Consider the following 18,260-nt stretch of genomic DNA (forward strand, 5'->3'; position numbering starts at 1 on the left):
TGGCACAGGGAGGGGAGCCATGTCCACAGCGGAGCGAGGGCGGAGGCTGACGGTGACTGGATGTGCCGAGGAGTTTGACCTCAGTAGAGGCAGTAGTGCATGTGCATCTCGCTTTAGGCGAATGGGTCACGAATGGTGCTAACTGACGACCATTTTGGTGTCTTAAAGTCCAACATTTCATGACTCATGCGGGTCTTATTAGTGCAGTGAGTGATGCTAACATTTTTTTTGTGAGAAAATTATCAAAAAAATCCTAAATTTATTATAATTGTGTCAATTCAGTTTAAATTTTTTTTTTTTTTGCCCATTCAATCTGAAACCCTTTGCAATTGTGTCAATTCGGTCCATTCGGCCAATTTTGGCAGGCCAGCGCTGACATGGACACTAGTTGTTTGGCTATATATCATTTTAATTTTTTTTTTTTGAATTTTTATTTTCTTTTTATTTCTTCTTTCTTCTTTGTTTTCTTCTTGTCCTTGCTTTGGCCGGCTGGCAAGGTCAAGCCCTTTGCCAATTCGGTTCCAAATCTTTTAAATTTGCCTATTCAATCCCAAACCTTTTCACATTTTGTTAATTCAGTCCTATTAGTTGGGAAATTACTAACATGGACATCGGCCGTTCTACGTGACATAGCCAATGCCGACGTAGATAATTTTTAAATAATCTTTCAATTTTTGTCCTTCTTTTTTTTCCCCTTTTTGGGTTTAGGGGTCGGCAGTAGTCGTTGGCCCCTAGATGAGAGCCAGCAGAGGTCGGTGATCTCCGCTGGACCCTAGGCGAGGGCCGTAAAGTCTCGTAGGACGGCCAGCATCCACGTTAGAGATTTTCGGTCAATAGGATTGAATTGACAAAATGTGAAAAAGGTTTAGGACTAAATCGGCAAACCTAAAAGATTTAGGACTAAATTGGCAAAAATGCGAAAGGTTTGGGACTATAAATATCTCTTTGTTCCTAGTTGTTGTTTTCGTCTTTATCGTTTCTCGGAAGATGGCTGGCGTACACGCGAAGCCATCGCCAGTCTTGCCGTCGTCCTTCGCCGCTCTCATGCCGAAGACCGAAGCCTCCTCCTTTGGGAAAGCCACGTTCACGCTGGCCTTGTTATTGCCACCGTCATTCGCTTCGTTCTCGCAGACTTGAAGCTCCTCCCACTTTTGCTCGAGTGTCATCTTGTAGAAAATCGACTTCTTCATCCGTTGCTTGGCCTCGACGCCTTCCTCCCTGACAAACACGCACGGGCAGTACCATTTGCCCACGACAACGGGAGCAGGAGCCGGACGGTTGCCTGAGATCGGGAAGGTGAAGTCGAGGAGGCGGGCTCTCAGCGCCGCGTCGAGGCCCGAGGCCTCTTCCAAGTGAGGTTGGAGAGAGCTCGAGGTGCGAACCTCCCTCAATTTGCTCCGTAGTTTCTTTGATGGAAAACCGTCTGAAGCCACCGATTCAGCGAAGAAGCCCCGGCTGCTGTGAGGGTGAATCCAGAACACCTGGTATGCGTCTCTAGGGTCGAAATCGCCCGGCCTGGTGTCCTTGACGGACGTGCCACAACAAGTTGGTTCTAAGTCCACGGCCGTCGAACACACGCATGATTACCTGCGGAAATATCAAAGATCGGCGATCAGTGATCGAGCAAATTGATGTAGGTAAGCCGTGATATGACTATACACGTACCCCTAAACTTAGAGAGGGAAAAAAAAAGGAAAGAAAAAAATAAAATTAAAAAAATTATTAAAAATTGTCCACGTAAGCACCGGCGATGCCACATAGGACGGTAAACATCCACGTTAACGATTTTTGGCTAATATGACAGAATTGACAAAAGATGAAAAGATTTAAAACTGAATCGACAAACTTAAAAGTTTTAGAACCAAATTGCCAAAAATGCTAAAGGTTTAGGACTATAAATATCTCTTCATTTCTAATTGTTTTCGTCTCCATCGTTTCGAGCTTTTTGGTGATCCTTAGAGAGATTTTTGGAGGGTTTAGTATGGATCCCGGGGATAATGATCGTCTTACTAGGAAATTGATTCTCACATTGTTTTCTCCCCGGTGATTTTCAACAAAGAAACTATCGGACGTGTCAAAATGGGTCATAAAATTTTTTAACCCATATATGATATGTTGAGTTGTTACATGAGTTAATTATATTCAATAAGTGAATCATAAATGGATTTAAACGTAATATGGTGTCAAAATAAATTTACAACTTATTTAGCTCAACATTGGCTGGTGTTTCAATTTTGAATTTCATCGTCTTATTTTCAATTCTTGATCAAGATACGCTGCTCTTGAAATTTCAATTGCTAAAGTCATTTGTCATGGATGAAGAACATTATCAGCCCAAGAATTTTCAATGAACGGTCGTATGATTTAAGGCCCATCGCTCCCCCTTTAAGAAAACGGTTTCGGAGGCAACACGAAAAAAAACCAAACGAGAAAACCAAAGTCATTGGAAAGCAACCCATCGTGTGTCCAAGACTGACACCCTATTTACAATTCAATTATTTTTATCTCAACAGCCGTTTTTTTTTTTTCTTTCTTTTTTTCAGCGGAGTCTTATATGCCTAATCTATTCCTTTTTCATGTATATCCAAACCCTTTTTACCATGGATACAAATTCCTTATTTTCACGTTAGACTTTACATGTACAACATATATTCACCGCCAAGGGTAAATTTCTTATTATTTCAATACGATATTTGATTTTTTTTTAAAGTACGGAATTGCAAATTTCAAAAAACAAGAATTGGGTCACCCCGTACATACGAAAGAGTACAATGACGATGTATTTGTGATACTCCGAGAGCCCAATGAATCAAATCACTCCCACTTGCATTGAATCATGCGAGTGTGCCTAAAATCACACTTGAGCACCAAACTCCCATCCAACCTCGTCAACACAAAGCTCTCCGCCAAGACGTAGCAACCAAATCTCTCCCACTTCCGCTCGCCTTCGAACTCTTCCACTCTCTCCACTCGCGCTTCTCTTCCCGATCCGCCGCCATCATCGACCCAGCCTCCTTCCCTCATCACCCACTTCATCTTCTCCGCAATGGCCTCGCTCACCCCCAACCTGATCCCTCTCGACGCCTCGCCTCCATGCGTCGCCGCGACCCTGAACCACACGAAGCCGTCGCCAGTCTCGCCCTCGTCCTTCGCCGCTCTCCTGCCGAAGACCGAAGCCTCCTCCTTTGGGAACGCCACGTTCACGCTGGCCTTGTTATTGTCATTGTTGTTAGCTTCATTCTCGCACGCGTGAAGCTCCTCCCACCTTTGCTCGAGCCTCATTTTGTAGAACATCGATCTCTTCATCTGTTGCTTGGCCTCGACGCCTTCCTCCCTGACGAACACGCATGGGCAGTACCATTTGCCCACCACAACGGCAGCAGAAGCCGGACGGTTGCCCAAGATCGGGAAGGTGAAGTCGGGGAGGCGGGCTCTCAGAGCCGTGTCGATGCCCGAGGCCTCTTCCAAGTGAGGTTGGGGAGAGATTGAGGTTCGAACCTCCCATGATTTGCTCCGTAGTTTCTTCGGAGGGAAACCGTCGGGAGCCACCGATTCGGCGAAGAAGCCCCGGCTGGAGTGACGGTGAATCAGGAACACCTGGTACGCGTCTCTCGGGTCGAAATCGCTCGGCCTGGCGTCCTTGACGGACATGCCGCAACAAGTTGGTTCTAAGTCCACGTCCGTCGAACACACGCATGATTTCCTGCGGAAATATCAAAGATTGGTGATCGGTGATCGAGCAAATTGATGCAGGTAAGACCATGATACGATTATACACGTACCCTTGGTGCTTGCCCTCTGCAGTTATGACGTAATAGATGTTCGACGAGAGCGGCCGGTCGAGCGCCGGAACGAACCAGAGCTTGGTGACCGGGTTCTCTTCGTAAATCGGCTGGAACGGTTAGGACCCTGTCTTGAGGAAACGGGAGATTCTTGACCCACGAGGTCGGGCACGCCCCGCAGCAAGTCGTGTCCTCCGGCTCTGCTTCCTCGTCCGTGATCACCAGGTAGCCGGAGAACGGACCTTCGTTTGGTAGCTCCTCGAGAGAGCTCGATGACCGCCGGCATGAAGACAGGGTACGAGTCGCATACATCTCTCTCTCTCTCTCTCTCTCTCTCTCTACTGCGCCAGTTCTTGTTCTTGATTGAGAGGATGGAAGTTTACTTTAAAGAAGGCCAAGCAAGTATGACAAGATGTTTATAACTTGTCGAATCGTTCCAAGGGTTGAACGAAATGGACATAATGCATTTCTCTTGTGATTGCTCGTGCATTTCTTTCGGGCAAATCTAGATTAGGCAGGGATTTTTGTATCATGCCCCGTGACGCATCTCTTTGTCTTTGATTGCGGCATTACGGCATTGACTTGAAATTTTTTTAATAAATTAAGAACTTTCATAATTTTTAATTATTTTTCATTGATTTTTTTTCTTGTTTTATTCACAGGGCCGGCACAGTGGGCAATTTTATGATTTTTTTTTAAATTTTTTTTAATTGTTCATTGATTTTTTTTCTTTTGTCTTTTCTTTTTTTCTTGTTTAATTCACAAGGCCAACAGCGGTCCTATATGTTGTGACCGATATTGACCTAGATATTTTTTTATTTTTTTTTTTAAATTTGAACTTGTATAATTCTAATCATTTGTTCTTTTTTTCTTCTTTCTTTTCTTTTTTCGTCTTTTCTATTCGCAAAACCGGTGGGGGTGTCAATACTGAACAGTATGCTTGAACCAAAACACGACCCGACCCAAAATTTATGGTTATTTTCTGTTCGGGCCTCACTATGTTTGGGTATGTGATAATAGAATCATATCGTAAGGTGTTTCTGTTCGTATTCGGGTAATGACTCGATTGCCCGGTACTTCACCAAAATTGAAATCATAGACATTAATTAATCCGCAATAGTGTCTCCCCCTCTCTCTCTCTCTCGGACCACAAACCCATTGTCTCCTGCTTTTGCCCCCTCAATCGAGGCCATCTCGGTCTCCCCCTTGGTCGCCGGCGTTGACAACCTCTGGCCCCATCGTCGACTCTCTCCTTGAAGAATCAGTCCTTTCCGTCGCCGTCTCCTTCGCACCCTTCGTTCTGCAACTCCGGTTGTGAGGTCTCTCTCTCCGTCGACGAGCTCGTTGTACGGTCTCAAGCAATCCGTTCGTGTCCGCGGTCATCCACAACCTTCTTTGAAACTTCCTCCCGAGCGATGTCATAGATGCAATTTCTACTTTTACCGTTGCTTGTTAAAGGATTTTTACCCTCTTCTAGAATAATTTCTGGTGAATTCGCCTCTTTCTTGCATGTTCTGTGGCTTTCTAAATGTGCAATTATGCGCTGAAATCTTTGTGAATTTGCTCTCTCTCTTTTTTTTAACCCTTTGTCAATTTCACATATCTAAGAAAACTCCTTTTGGTGTGAGGATCTAATGAATGCGTCTATGGAGAAACTCAGTTCATGAGAACTAGAAAACGATAGGGAAAAGTGTTCAAAAAGTCCTAAACCTCTTGTATTGGTGCCAATTTAGTTATAAACCTTTCTTTGGTACCAATTCGGTACAAGTCCTAAACATTTTGTATCGATACCAATTTAGTCCTAAGACTTTTTGTATTTGTACAAATTGAGTCAATCCGATCAATTTTAACCCGAAATCGCTAATGTTGGACATCGATTATCCTATGTGGCACGGCTAGCATTGACGTAAATATTTTTCAATTATTTTTAATAATTTTTAATAATTTTTTAAAAAATATATAAAATATTTGAAAATATTAAAATAATATTAAAAATATCCACATCGGCGCCGGCCATTTCACATAGGACAACCGACGTCCATGTCAAATATTTTCTATCAAAATTGATCGAATTGACTCAATTGATACAAATACAAAAAGTTTAGGATTGAATTGACATCAATCCAAAAAAGGTCTAGGACTCAATTGACACAAATAAAAGGTTTAAGACTGAATTGACACAAATACAAAAGATTTAGGACTCAATTGGCACCAAAAAAAGATTTAGGACTTATTTGGCACCAATACAATAGATTTAGGATTTTTTTGACACTTTTCCCGAAAACGATATGTTGTTCAGGCACAGTTGTCTGTCACTAGATGATTAACATCATCGAAGAAGATGCTAATATTTTTGGCTGGTTTTTGTTCTATAGTGTAGCTGAGGCAGAGATACCGTGTGTTGAGGCAAAGACGAAGGATTCAAAAGCTTGAAGACAAGATCCTAGACCTCATTATAGAGTTTCAAATTAGATGTTCTTTGTTCTTGATGTGCAAGATTAAATTAAGGTTATTCAAGTTTCATTTGCCAGTCAGCACGCTCATTATGATTTGTGAAAAGCCCAAGTGTCTCATTTTTATGGGCAGCGTTCTTCTCATTCATGAATTTAGCGCCAAAAAAAAAAAAAAAGGAGAGAGAGACCTGAAACCCGACCCGAGTCTTCGCTTTCAGTTGATATGAAGTTTGGATCGGGTTCAGGTCAAAGAGAACACGTTTCCCTAATGATTCGAACATCGTCTTTCGACTACCTGCAAAACCAGCAAGACAGTTTGTTTTCATCCATGAGTTCATCAAACTTACCGGTGTTCAATGACTGTAACATGCTCGAACCTGGATCCTGACTGTGTGCAAAGCATACAGAGTTTAGGCAATACTCGGGATCGATTGCCTATCGTTCTCGACCGTGTCTACTCGCGGAAGTTTAGTAGGAAAAAAACATGCCAAGTGGGGTTGTAGCACATTGAATTACATCCGCGCCAATCCTTTCGCTTGATAACCGGAGACAGATAATTAAAGATGATGATTATAGAGGAGAAAGAAGAAGAGGCATACCCTCTGTATTTTCCTTCTGCAGCTAAGGGCAAGATGGGTTGGATGACAATGGCCGATCAAGCACAAAGAATGCACCAGAGCCCGGCAAGTGCCGCGTCTACTTTCCTCGACTCGAAGAGCGAAATCCTGTCTTGAGGAAAATGGTAGCTTGGGGAAACCTTTCTTTTTCTTCTTTTGCTGAATTGATCGAGTGACGTGACGATAATGCAATCTTTGAGCATTTGGTATGCGCACACCTCTTTGAATTCTGCTGGCTATGTCGTGGAAGGTAGATACTTAGGTTTGTTTGACTGAGTACAGAGTTTGATTTGTCTATGTTATCTGATCCTGCGAATTGAATGAAACTAGGGATAAACCCATTGGTATGAACATTGGAGGACATCCAGAAATGAGAAAAATGTGGCAAAAAAGCAGGAATTATTGAAAAAAAAGTTCAGACAATGGGAAGTCACCACCATTTCTACACATTGCGAGCTCTTCAATAATCGACCCAAAAAAAACCTCTTCAATAAACAACAGAAGATGAGGCTTTCGTCAATGTTTAAAAGAATCCCCAGATCAGATTGGCCTGTTAGTATATCACAAGTGGGTACAGAGGGCCCTGAAGGCCATGTTATTCCTCAATCAGAAAATGGAAGTCAAGCATTCGGTGTCAGAAATGACTTCACTATCCCCATCATCTCTCCTCCTGGAAAGCGCCCGAGACATCCACTCGCCGCCGCAATCTCACTGAACTCGTAGACAGAGTCGCCGTTAAAGGCTCTTGCTCGATTGGTCCCTCCCTCTTTTTGCATAGCCACAACGTCCAAGTCTTCTCCACCATTAACACTAGGAAGGGGAAAGGGATCGAGAGAAGTTTTGGCAAGAACCGAGTCACCACCTACAGCACCGACAAGGTCCTTCAACCAACATATCGCGAATGGAACGGGTTCAAAGCTGTGATCTCCATATTCAACTGGTGTAGAGTGATCCCCAGTCACACAAAGGGCGTACTGAAATTTCCCGGTTGATTCCACTTGCCAAAGTAGTCTGGCTAGTTGCCCAATAGCTCGGTCCACAGATTCCAAGCCTTTTACTTTGAAAACGCTTGCCTTGTCATGGCCAGCATCATCTATTGCCTGCACTGAGATAATGGAATATCACTCCCCCACAATAGTCATAATCTTCAAGTACAAGGCCTCTTTAATTATCTTGACGCCCATGATCAGGCAATAAAGTAAACATCCGCTATTGGATTTACCAAGAAAAGACGATACCATCGTGGAATTGTAAATTATCTGTAAATAAAGAAACAATGTTCTATAGAGTAAGCGTTTCTGGATTCTTTCGTTAAAAACAAAAGTTAAGGCAAATTAATCCAATGCGCAAACAAAAGAAAAGAGGGAAAAAGAACCCGTAAGGTTCTTTTTATTCTTTAGGATGTAAACTCTGAATGTGCTGACCTTAATATGGAGGAAACCAAAATCATAGCCATTTGGTCGACCTGGTTTGTCCACATCCTCCCCTGGTACGAAAACTTTTGGAGGAGCATGCATAGGAGCTGAGAGTGCACTAGCAATTGCAGATACTTTGGATGTCAAAAGCGTCCGATAATCTCCAGTTGCTCCTGGAGCTTGTAGGATATCAATATCAAGTGATAGTCCCAGACCAGCTATGATTTTTGTGGGAGCTACCATGCACGGCTGCAAACCATGTTTCTTGACAAATGGAAGAACCTGCCATGAAATACTCCAATGCTTACAATACTGAATAGGGCTGCTTATTGACAAAGAGGGGAGGGGGTATTTCAACTCATCCATTCAAAATTTAACTGTAAATGCACATAAAAAAGCATTTTCCTAGGTCCCTCGGACTTGGATCAGAAAGTGCACCTTCTCATTTAGAAAGCTACCACAGAGAGGAGGCAACAACGTTAAGAGTTTGGACAGATCACCACCACAGTCTAGCTTTATCCGAAAATGCATTGCACAATCTCTTATCCGTAAGACATCGGACCCCATACTTTTCATTCCTATGCTAAAAAGTTCATAGGCCAAGATTCATATCTGGATGACGAGTTAGAAACTACTTGGAATATTATGCAATTGGAGCTTTAATTATGAAATACAAACTCCGTTAAAATGTAACTTCAGGTTTTAATCACAACGAGCATAAATATGTAATTCTAGTTTTATAGTTTCCACTAGAAAGTCTAAATGATCTCACACGTGGTGGCAGCCAAACTTACACCCAAGGCCAAAATAAGGCACTGAAAGTAAAAGATTACTCCTATATTGCAGCAAGAAAAATACACTGTAACTTAAAAGAGAATCGTGCAGCCTTGTCCCTACAGTTCAAACTGACCTCAATTCTTATCCCACAACCTCTTAGCAGGACAACATTTGCAATGTTTTTCCCTTCTGCCGCTCTTTTTGCATTCAATGGATGAGAAATTAAAATGCGAGAAATTTCCTTGGATAACTCATTAACAACGGCAGCAGTATGCCTTGCTTCTTGAGTATCATCTAAAGGCTCAACTTGCAAAAGTAAGCGATTGTCCTTCAATGGATCAGTCCCAGATATATTCCCGCTCAGCTTTGGACCCTTTACAACCACCCCACACCTGTGCTCAGTTGCATATCTGTCAAAAATAATCCATAATTACTCCCCAGAATTTAAAAAAAAATAACTATGCTGGAAACTCAAATTTACTCAACAGCTGCACAGATCTACAGTCTCATTTGGAAAGAGACGCCTTATCCAATCTGTAAAAAGTACGGTATTTCATGGCAAATAACGTCCGCATTCTTCTACGTAAAGCAAGTTGACAATTTTGAAAGTACAAGAGAGATCCCTTTACCATCTTCATGTAGTTCATAGAACAAAGTTTCAATTGAATACCCAAGGTAGGTTCACAGAAGATCCTGCGATGTAAATCTGGCTAGTGAAAATCAAAAGAGAAACAAATAGTGGTGAACTCACCTGACTCTGACTTCATACTCGGGAAAAGACGGAAGCTTCATCCCATCCAGTGCGGAACAAAGAATGGGCCCTTCTTCTTCAAAATGTCTGTCAGCCCTCCTACTGATGACTATTCCAGTTTTCTCATCCAAGGTTGCAAAATTCGACTGAGGATCAGAAAACCGTGTGACCTTGTTATTAAGTGTACTGGCCAAGAAGCACCGTTAATGACCACGATCAAACAAATGCCTCCATTCTATGAGATGGTGATATGTTTAAGAAAGTTCAAACCAACACTCAGAGTAGCCTATAAATGGACAAAAGCCTCCCTTCACAACTCACAAACTCCAATAGTATTAATTCGACAGAGAATAAGTTAATGCATATTCATGCATGCATGTGCAATTTGCAATAGAACAAAGGACGGCATTGTGACTCATTGGACATCTGTCCCAACAACCCAAAAAAAAAAAAAAAACACGACTTAATGATCTTGGACATCTTATCAAATATCACGAACCCTGCAGCATAACTTGAGTATTTCCTTTATGCTAAAATGAACAAACATGATTTGATAATAGCATGATTCACAAGATCTTGCAACAATAGCTAATGAACTAACTCTTCCGTTGCACGACCAAGAGATTAAAAGAAGAAGAAACGAAATGGTTCAACCCTAGGATCGTACTTCTTGAAACTGGAACTCGTACTTGTACACCTAAATGACAATGAACTACAAAAAAATGTTTACCCAAGAACCAAATTGCAATGAAGGTATATCCTCATTGACCTCCTTAGATTTCTAATGACACAGTGCTGCCAAAATTTGGAAACAATTGAACATACAAAACCTATTATGAGGGGAGGACAATTTAAACCAGATACGCACCTTAAATGCAATATCACCTGGCGACATCGCTAATCCCGCGCCCATGGACTCGAACGCGCCACGGCCTCGGTAATACACTCTCGGGTCATAACCCAACAAGGAAAGATGAGCGGTATCACTTCCGCAACCCAATCCTACTTCAACAGGGTCCATGAGACCGTTCACACCGGCGGACGCAATGGCATCCAAATGAGGCACTCTAGCTGCTTGGAGAGGAGTCTTGTACCCAAACCTTGGCAGAGACACATCGCCTACACCATCAATCAGCACGAATGCCACTCTTCTCTTTGGATGCTCAGTGCTTGCCATGTCTTATGTGCTTAATTATTCCGACAATGGCTCTACTAACAGTATCAATAAAAAGTTGGACATGTTAGATAGCAATTCAAAGTAGACATCGCTTTGACACATTATAGCGGGTGAGGCTAGGTAATACATGCCACAGGCAAACAAAAATCACGCTAACCATGTTCGGTTCATGGCCATGGAATCATACCTAAATCCCATTCCAAATAACCAATTTTCTGGAGATGGGGTTCCTTTTCACATTATTGTCCTCCAATGGAAACATATTAACAGTTCACAGAAGCATTTTCACTAACATTTCATCTGCGACGCTGCAAAATCTCGTTGTACATCAACAAACAGTAAGTCAACCCTTTTGCACCAAACCCACGGCGACAAAGATGAAGCCATGTCCATGAACTTCAAGCTATGACGGAGAAGTTACCTCAAGCTATCGTGATACTCGTTCTTATCTTTGCTTTGTCCTAGACAAAGATCCAATCATGATAGCGAATGGAGTAACGGTACCTTGGCCAAGCTTGCGGCGGGGGTGGGGGTCGTGACGATGATGAATGAAGCTCACCACTTCACGAGTCGGTTGAATTCGCTAGTTATTTCTTTTTCCCCGGGATCGCCATATCAGCTCTACCCGAATAGTTAAATTCCGCAACTTTAGGGGAATCCAGTTCTCGGGTGATTTTAGTCCATGTTGATGAATCCGTCCAAACATGGTTTGGAATGGCATTCCATTACCATACCACATTCCAAGGTGAACCAAACAAGGTCTCGGTGTCATGGGCATATCGAAATTGGGTTTGAGAAAGTGATGGCAGGACATAACAGTGGATTTCAAGATCAGCCAAGCGGAAAATCCTGGTTTGTTTATTGCAGATTGGCGAAGGACAGTACCCAGAGATGATTACCAGCAACAACCAGAAAGGAGAAACAAAGAACACAGAGATGGGTATGAACAATAGGCAGTGACTTGATCCTACGACAACACTTTGCAATTAACAACACCATCATTTGCAAGGAAGCAGAAAATGGAAGTGGCCAATCCCCAAAGAAAAAGAAATTTAAAAATCCAGAGAGAGAGACCCACCAGTCATAGCAAAAACAGAGAGAGCCTTGTGAGAGCGCGAGCGCGAGAGAGAGAGAGAGTGATTGAGAAGCTGCCCAGGCTGCTCCCGCCGTACGAAGAGCTCGATCAAATCAGTGAAATTGTCCACAGAGGGACTCGCTTCGTTCCCAAGGGTGGCGTCGTTCTTACGGTGTCCAGTGCGCTCCAGAAATCCATGGCGAAAGAGAAAAAGATTCTTCTTTTTTTCTCGTTCCGGGGGACATTTTGCGTTTCCCGAGAATCTGCGCCGGAAAATCCTCCGCTCCCGGTTGGTGATGACGGACCTCCTCAATCTTTTGGGCGATGGAGTGGATGGGCCCATACCCAGGTTAGGGCCTGGGCCTGCCAATAGGGCCTTTTCGGAATTTAAAAAAAAAAAGAAAAAAGAAAAAGAAAACTCTTGAGATTTTTTTACCATGACAAAACTCATTCTGCCTGTCCGAGGAGTTTGATTATAAGACATGTTTTCCTAACATATTGTAACTCAATGGTAAGCGCACTAAAAGTCTCAAAACTTGCCAAAAGTGTAATTAAGCTATAAAACTTATCAAATGGGTGCAAGCATGTTCATCCAACTAGATTAATGGAAAATGTTGACTTGACTTTTTGTTGTTTTCTTTTTTGTATGTGGCGATGCCGTGGTTAAAAGGGCGGCGTTTTGGTCTAAATCTGATTTTTCTTAATACAATTTTGTTCATATAATATTCAAAATAAGCAAACCTTTTAAAACAACATAAAAAAAAAAAAAAACTTGAGCGATTTGTTGTTGCTTCAACTTTCAATTTTCCTTCTTCAACTCAAATATCAACTTGCGAGCAGATTTATACACTAAACATAATTCATCAATATACTCCAACAGTTCGTCGGGGATCTCGGTTCGAAATATTTAATTATTTATCTTCACATTTAGTATGCTCCAAGTCTATGTCTTTAGAGCTTTTTTTTTTTTTAACTTTTCAAACTTCCATTTCTTCTTTTTCAAGAGTGGGCAATTTGATTTGATATACCACGTTTCCTGCTTTCAAAACAAATTTTATCCTTACTATGCTATTTGGCATCGAACTGCTTCTTCTATTCATTTTGCTTGAATTGCTTTCTTCCTTTAAAGTTTATTTCCTTTCTGGCCATGTTTCTTTAACTTCATCATTAGTGCAAGTTCATCGTCACCGTCATCTTTCTCTTCCTCAGAGACCGTATCACCCCGAGTCATGAACGTTAGATTTCAAGACAATTGATTTCTTACCATTTGATAAATCCTCATCATCTATATGTTCGGCTTCGTAAGACATAACAATTTCAATGAGCTCATCAACAGTGAGGGCCATGGTCCTCTGTGTTCGCACGAATGAATGTTTTGATATTGTTCCGATCCTTAGAGAGTGCTCGCAGAAAAGCTTGTTTACTCTATCTTGAGCTGAGATTGGTTTCTATTGATGCCCGAGACCATCGACGATTTAAGTAAATCAGATTTTTTTAGCAGCAAGAGTAGGGGCAATACCCAAGAACTTTCCCTGCAACCTGTTGAATTGGAAGCACAACTAGGTGAGCAAATCGTGTACAATGGCAACCCTATTAATTAGGATTATCAACATTGACAAAGTCATCGTACTCATGTCGATTACTTATGTCGGTCCGCATAGTTGCCAAAACAATTAAATATGATGACAAGTTGTATTTTGTTGATAAGGGGATGTTTTCCTCGTTTTATTAATCCTGCGAGAAAGACTCGAGCTCCACCTTCATTGTCCATCGAAATTAAATAAATTTTATTCGACATAATGGTAAAATGAGTTTCATAATTTAAAAAAAATGTTTAAAAATTTTAAATCTCGCCGGCTTTGATTTGACTGTTTTTGTTAAATTTTTACTGAAAGTTGTCTTATTAAATCAAATTAATCGAAATGTGACGAAGCAGTGCACATTGTCCTCTCAAAAACAAAAGAATTCCTGGGATTTATTTGCTATTCCAACCGTCGTAGGCAGCAATCTTGTGGCCTTAATTTCTTTCCACTTGGGCCTTCTTGTCTTTGTTTCTTTTAGATTGCGGCCTTTCGGCCACAGCCTTGTTCATTATATTTTGGCACTACTCTTTTTTCGTTTGTAGTTACAAAACATGTGTATCCACTCAATTACATTCCAAAAAAAAAAAAAAATGACATTCCAAAATCTTAAATTTTCACTTAGGCTCCGTTTGTTTGACAAAAAATGAACGATTTAAAAAAAAAATTCTCAAAAATAACTGTTTGCATGGCTTACAAAAATGAATGAACAAAAATATTTTCATTATCGACGAAAGTTTTGAACATAAATTGTTATCGATGATGAAAATATTTTCAATTGATTAATTATTTCAAGCGATATAAAACACCATCTTTTGAAAAATATTTGTCAAACGGTTCATCTTCCGCAAAAGAAACAGTCTTAAGTACCTTGTTGCATTTTCCAATTTGACAATACAACAATACACTCTCATTTTTGTAGTTTTGTATTGAGGCACCACATTACATCTCATAACAAATTTTGACAGATTTGGTTTTTAAATTGAGGTTTCTCGAGGGAATGCAAATTGAATGTTTTCTGGGTGATTGGGTTTAGTCCAATTAAAGTAAAGGATACAAAATGGTAAGAATGCAAAAACTTGGTGAGAGCTTTTGTCTATTATAGATTTGTCCTTATAAATGTAATCTTTACTTTCCCCTTCAGAAAAAGTGGAAACAAATGAAAAAGGGGATAATCATTTAAAACTTCTTAAATTTATTATACGAATATCAATTTCGGCCAACTTAATCCTAAATATTTTGCTGATTTACTAATGATTTAATCCTTCTAGCCAATTTTGACCAGAAATCACTAATGAGGATACCAATTATCCTACAAGGCACGATGGGGGCTAACATAGATAATTTTTATAATTTGGTAATTTTTTTATATTTTCACGTTTCTCTTATTTTTGTTGTCCTCTCTCTCTCTCTCTCTCTCTCTCTCTCTCTCTCTCTCTCTCTCTCTCTTTTTTTTGAATGTAGCGAGGGCTCGTGGACCTTGTTGTGGTAGATGATGGCGTCCTCTGTCAGCCACCGTTGAGGCTAGAAGAACTACATTGATTTTATAGAATATGATTAGGATTTTTTTATAATATTGTCGGTGGAAATACAAATGGTTTCTGAACTTTAATCTAATGTACAATGTAGTCTCCGAACTTTTAATTTGGCCAATATGGTCCATGAACTTTATCCCAATGCGCAATGTAGTCCCTGAACTTTTAATCCGATCAAAATGGTCCCTGAATTTTTTAAACATGTTTAACTTAGTTCTTGAATTATAGAAAGATGTTAAATGTAGTCTTTTTATTAATTCACGTTCGGGGACGATTTTGAACAATTTCTTATAGTTTAAGAACTGAGTTGAATATGTTTCAAAAGTTTTGAGATCACAATAAACAAATTAAAATTTCAGAAATCATATTACACATTGGATTAAAGTTCAAAAACCATATTAATCGAATTAAAAAAAATCAAGAATCACATTACATATTGAGCCAAAGTTTAGGAACTCTTTGTGTTACTTTCCCAAAGTATTATAATTGTGGTGTTGAAATTAAGAAGATAGACATGCCTTCGAACCATCCCCTCAACACATGGAATGATTTCTCGTAATAGCAATGCGACGTGGTTGTCTACTTGTCTGTCTATTGTTCTTTGTGCTCCGACCATACCGCCATCTGCACATTGAATTCGTTCGCATTTATTGGGTCAAGAGAATTGTGCGAAGAAACATTAAAATTATGCTTTTGTGGGGCCACACATTCTGTAATGGTTTTTTGGATATAAAAAAAAGGCTTAAATATATTATAATAGTGTCAATATAGTCAAAACTTTTTAATTTAACCAATTAAATACTATTTCTTATGATAATTTGTCAATTCAATCTATTCGGATAATTTTGACCAAAAATAAGTTACGCGAATGCCGATCGTCCCACTTGGCAGCACCAGCACTGACTTAGACATTTTTTTTATCTTAATATTTTATGAACTATTTCTCCTTTTTTTCCTTTTTATTTTTTGTTTTTTCATTGTGGCCGGCCGGGCAACGCTCGACCTCGCGGCCATCGGGCGAGGCCTGCCCTTGTTAGTGACCGCAAGGATCTAACCCACGCAAGGACATAATAAAAATAAATAAATAAAAAGACAAAAAGAGGGAAATTCATAACATATTATGAAACTATAAAAAAGAAAATTGTCTACGTCAACGCCAATGGCATTGCGCAAAATGGTTGGCACTTACATCAGCTATTTCCGATCAAAATTGGTCGGATGGATGGAATTGGCGAATTATCAAAATATATATAGGACTAAGTTGATCAAATTAAAAGGTTTATGATTGAATTGACACAATTGCTGTAGTTTTAGGATTCTTTTATCATTTTCGCAGTGAAAAAGTACAAGGCACCTTTGTTTTGTTTAATTAACTATATGAAATATTTTCTTATAAAAAAAAGTCTCTCGCGCAATTCTCTTGACTCTATTAGTAGATAATAATGTAAATTACCTCAATGTTCCTTGCATTTTGACATATTTGGTAAATATAAATATATATATATTCCGATACTACCTCTAGCTTATATTTTTAATTCATCGATTCTCTTTCCATTTTTATTTCTTTCTAAATTTCTTTTTTTATCCTTTCTCTTTTTCTCTCTCCTTTTCTATAGTAGTTTTTTTTTTTTTTCACAACACGAAACAAATGTTTATATTTCCTTAGGATAAAGAAGGAATAATGCTAGACACATAGGATTAATTTGTGAAATTGACATGCCAAATGCTATTGCAGATTGTAAGCAGGTAAAATTCACATTTACCATATACAACATTCAGCAAGAATTTGCTACAAAATACAGTATATAATTTCTTTTAGATGGATCCTAGTAATTACCTATCATTGGTCGAAAAAGGGCTCTGTAGTGCTGTTGGGGTTTTTTTTTTTTACAATATAGTGTTCCAGTCGAGGGATAGTAGTCGGACGAAAGCGAGTGATGTCAATCGCCACCATCCTGCATCGCTCGCCATGTTGACGTGTATAGCAAACCACGCTAATCGCAACAAAAACGACTGCTTTATGTACGAAATGCAACAAATTATGTTCCAAAGTTATGGATTAAATTTTATTACGAGGAGTATTGTTTTTTTTTTCAGTTGGTTAATGAGGATTTAAAGACAAGAATCAACAGAATCTGTAATGGTGGTCGGTTCATACCACGAGTGAAAAGTCCTTTTTTTTTTTTTTTTGCATGTTTGAAAGGTTGCGTTGTTTTTGTTTTGGGGGCACTTTTTTTTTTCTTTTCTGGGGGGACGCGTCAATTTGAAAACGAAGATTCCGAATGAACGGTGGTTAAGACAAACGGAATCTTCCGAAACCAACGTAATCCACGTAGGACTCCAAATTCACTGTTTCGCACCCAAAATAAAAAAAAAAAAGAAGAAAAAGAAAAAAAAAATAAGGCGTGTCCTACAGCACGCGGGCAAGCGAGGCGCGTGGAAGACACTCGGCCATACTACAGGATTAGCGCGTAGCGTCAGTCTGATGTGTATACTCTCTGTCCAATCCCATTCCGAATGCATGTTTGACCATTCCGTCTCCGCATCTCCACGTGTCAATATAACGCACGATGCTCAATCGAACCTGTCTGTAAAACTGTGCACGCATCCGTTGACACGTAGATTCGCATATAATTCTGCCAGAGTATGTTTGTGTGCGAATAATATTTGGGATTATGACGGACAGACGAAACGGCACTCGTTGCTTTTACTTGAGCCGGAGCACACAGGCCCCGAGTGAATTTCAATGTACTCGTCCAATACACGTGAATCGGATGACCTAAGACGTGTTTATAGAGCTTAATCCGAGTCAAATGATACAGAGGGAGACACATAATTGGCCAACGAGGTGGAAAAACAAGAACGGTCGAGTCAACTCAAAGTTGGAATGAAGTCTCCATGTTTGGTCAAAAGCCAAAAAAGAGACCAAAAAAAAGGAAAAATCGCAATTTTCCATTCAAAGGATCTTTCCTCGTCAGCCTGATTCATTTCCCCAGTCGGTCGTGACGCGAGATTCTTGCGCACGCCACCTATACTTGGGGGAGAGGCCCAGTTGAATGCTTCCTCACACCAGAAAAAGTAAACACAACATCATCGTC

General features: G+C 40.2%; 1 protein-coding gene across 5 annotated transcripts; it reads right to left on the reverse strand.

Moving 5' to 3' along the window:
• Nucleotides 1-7,338: 7,338 nt before the first annotated feature.
• On the reverse strand, nucleotides 7,339-12,299 carry LOC115755360 (probable 2,3-bisphosphoglycerate-independent phosphoglycerate mutase). Of its 5 annotated transcripts, none has more exons than XM_030694723.2 (6): nucleotides 12,051-12,299; nucleotides 10,664-11,004; nucleotides 9,796-9,941; nucleotides 9,178-9,454; nucleotides 8,277-8,549; nucleotides 7,339-7,952 (listed from the first exon to the last, which is right to left on the reverse strand). In XM_030694723.2, exons 2-6 carry the CDS (start codon nucleotides 10,970-10,972, stop codon nucleotides 7,473-7,475), a joined length of 1,485 nt encoding a protein of 494 aa, XP_030550583.2. In that variant the 5' UTR covers nucleotides 10,973-11,004; nucleotides 12,051-12,299; the 3' UTR covers nucleotides 7,339-7,472. The 5 variants fall into 5 exon arrangements, with proteins under 5 accessions (XP_030550583.2, XP_030550584.2, XP_048140113.1 ...); XM_030694724.2 differs by having other exon boundaries at nucleotides 10,664-11,007; XM_048284156.1 differs by lacking the exon at nucleotides 12,051-12,299 and adding an exon at nucleotides 11,394-12,032.
• Between the last annotated feature and the right edge of the window lie 5,961 nt (nucleotides 12,300-18,260).

This window comes from Rhodamnia argentea, chromosome 8, assembly GCF_020921035.1.
Source record: "Rhodamnia argentea isolate NSW1041297 chromosome 8, ASM2092103v1, whole genome shotgun sequence".
NCBI lineage: Eukaryota > Viridiplantae > Streptophyta > Magnoliopsida > Myrtales > Myrtaceae > Rhodamnia > Rhodamnia argentea.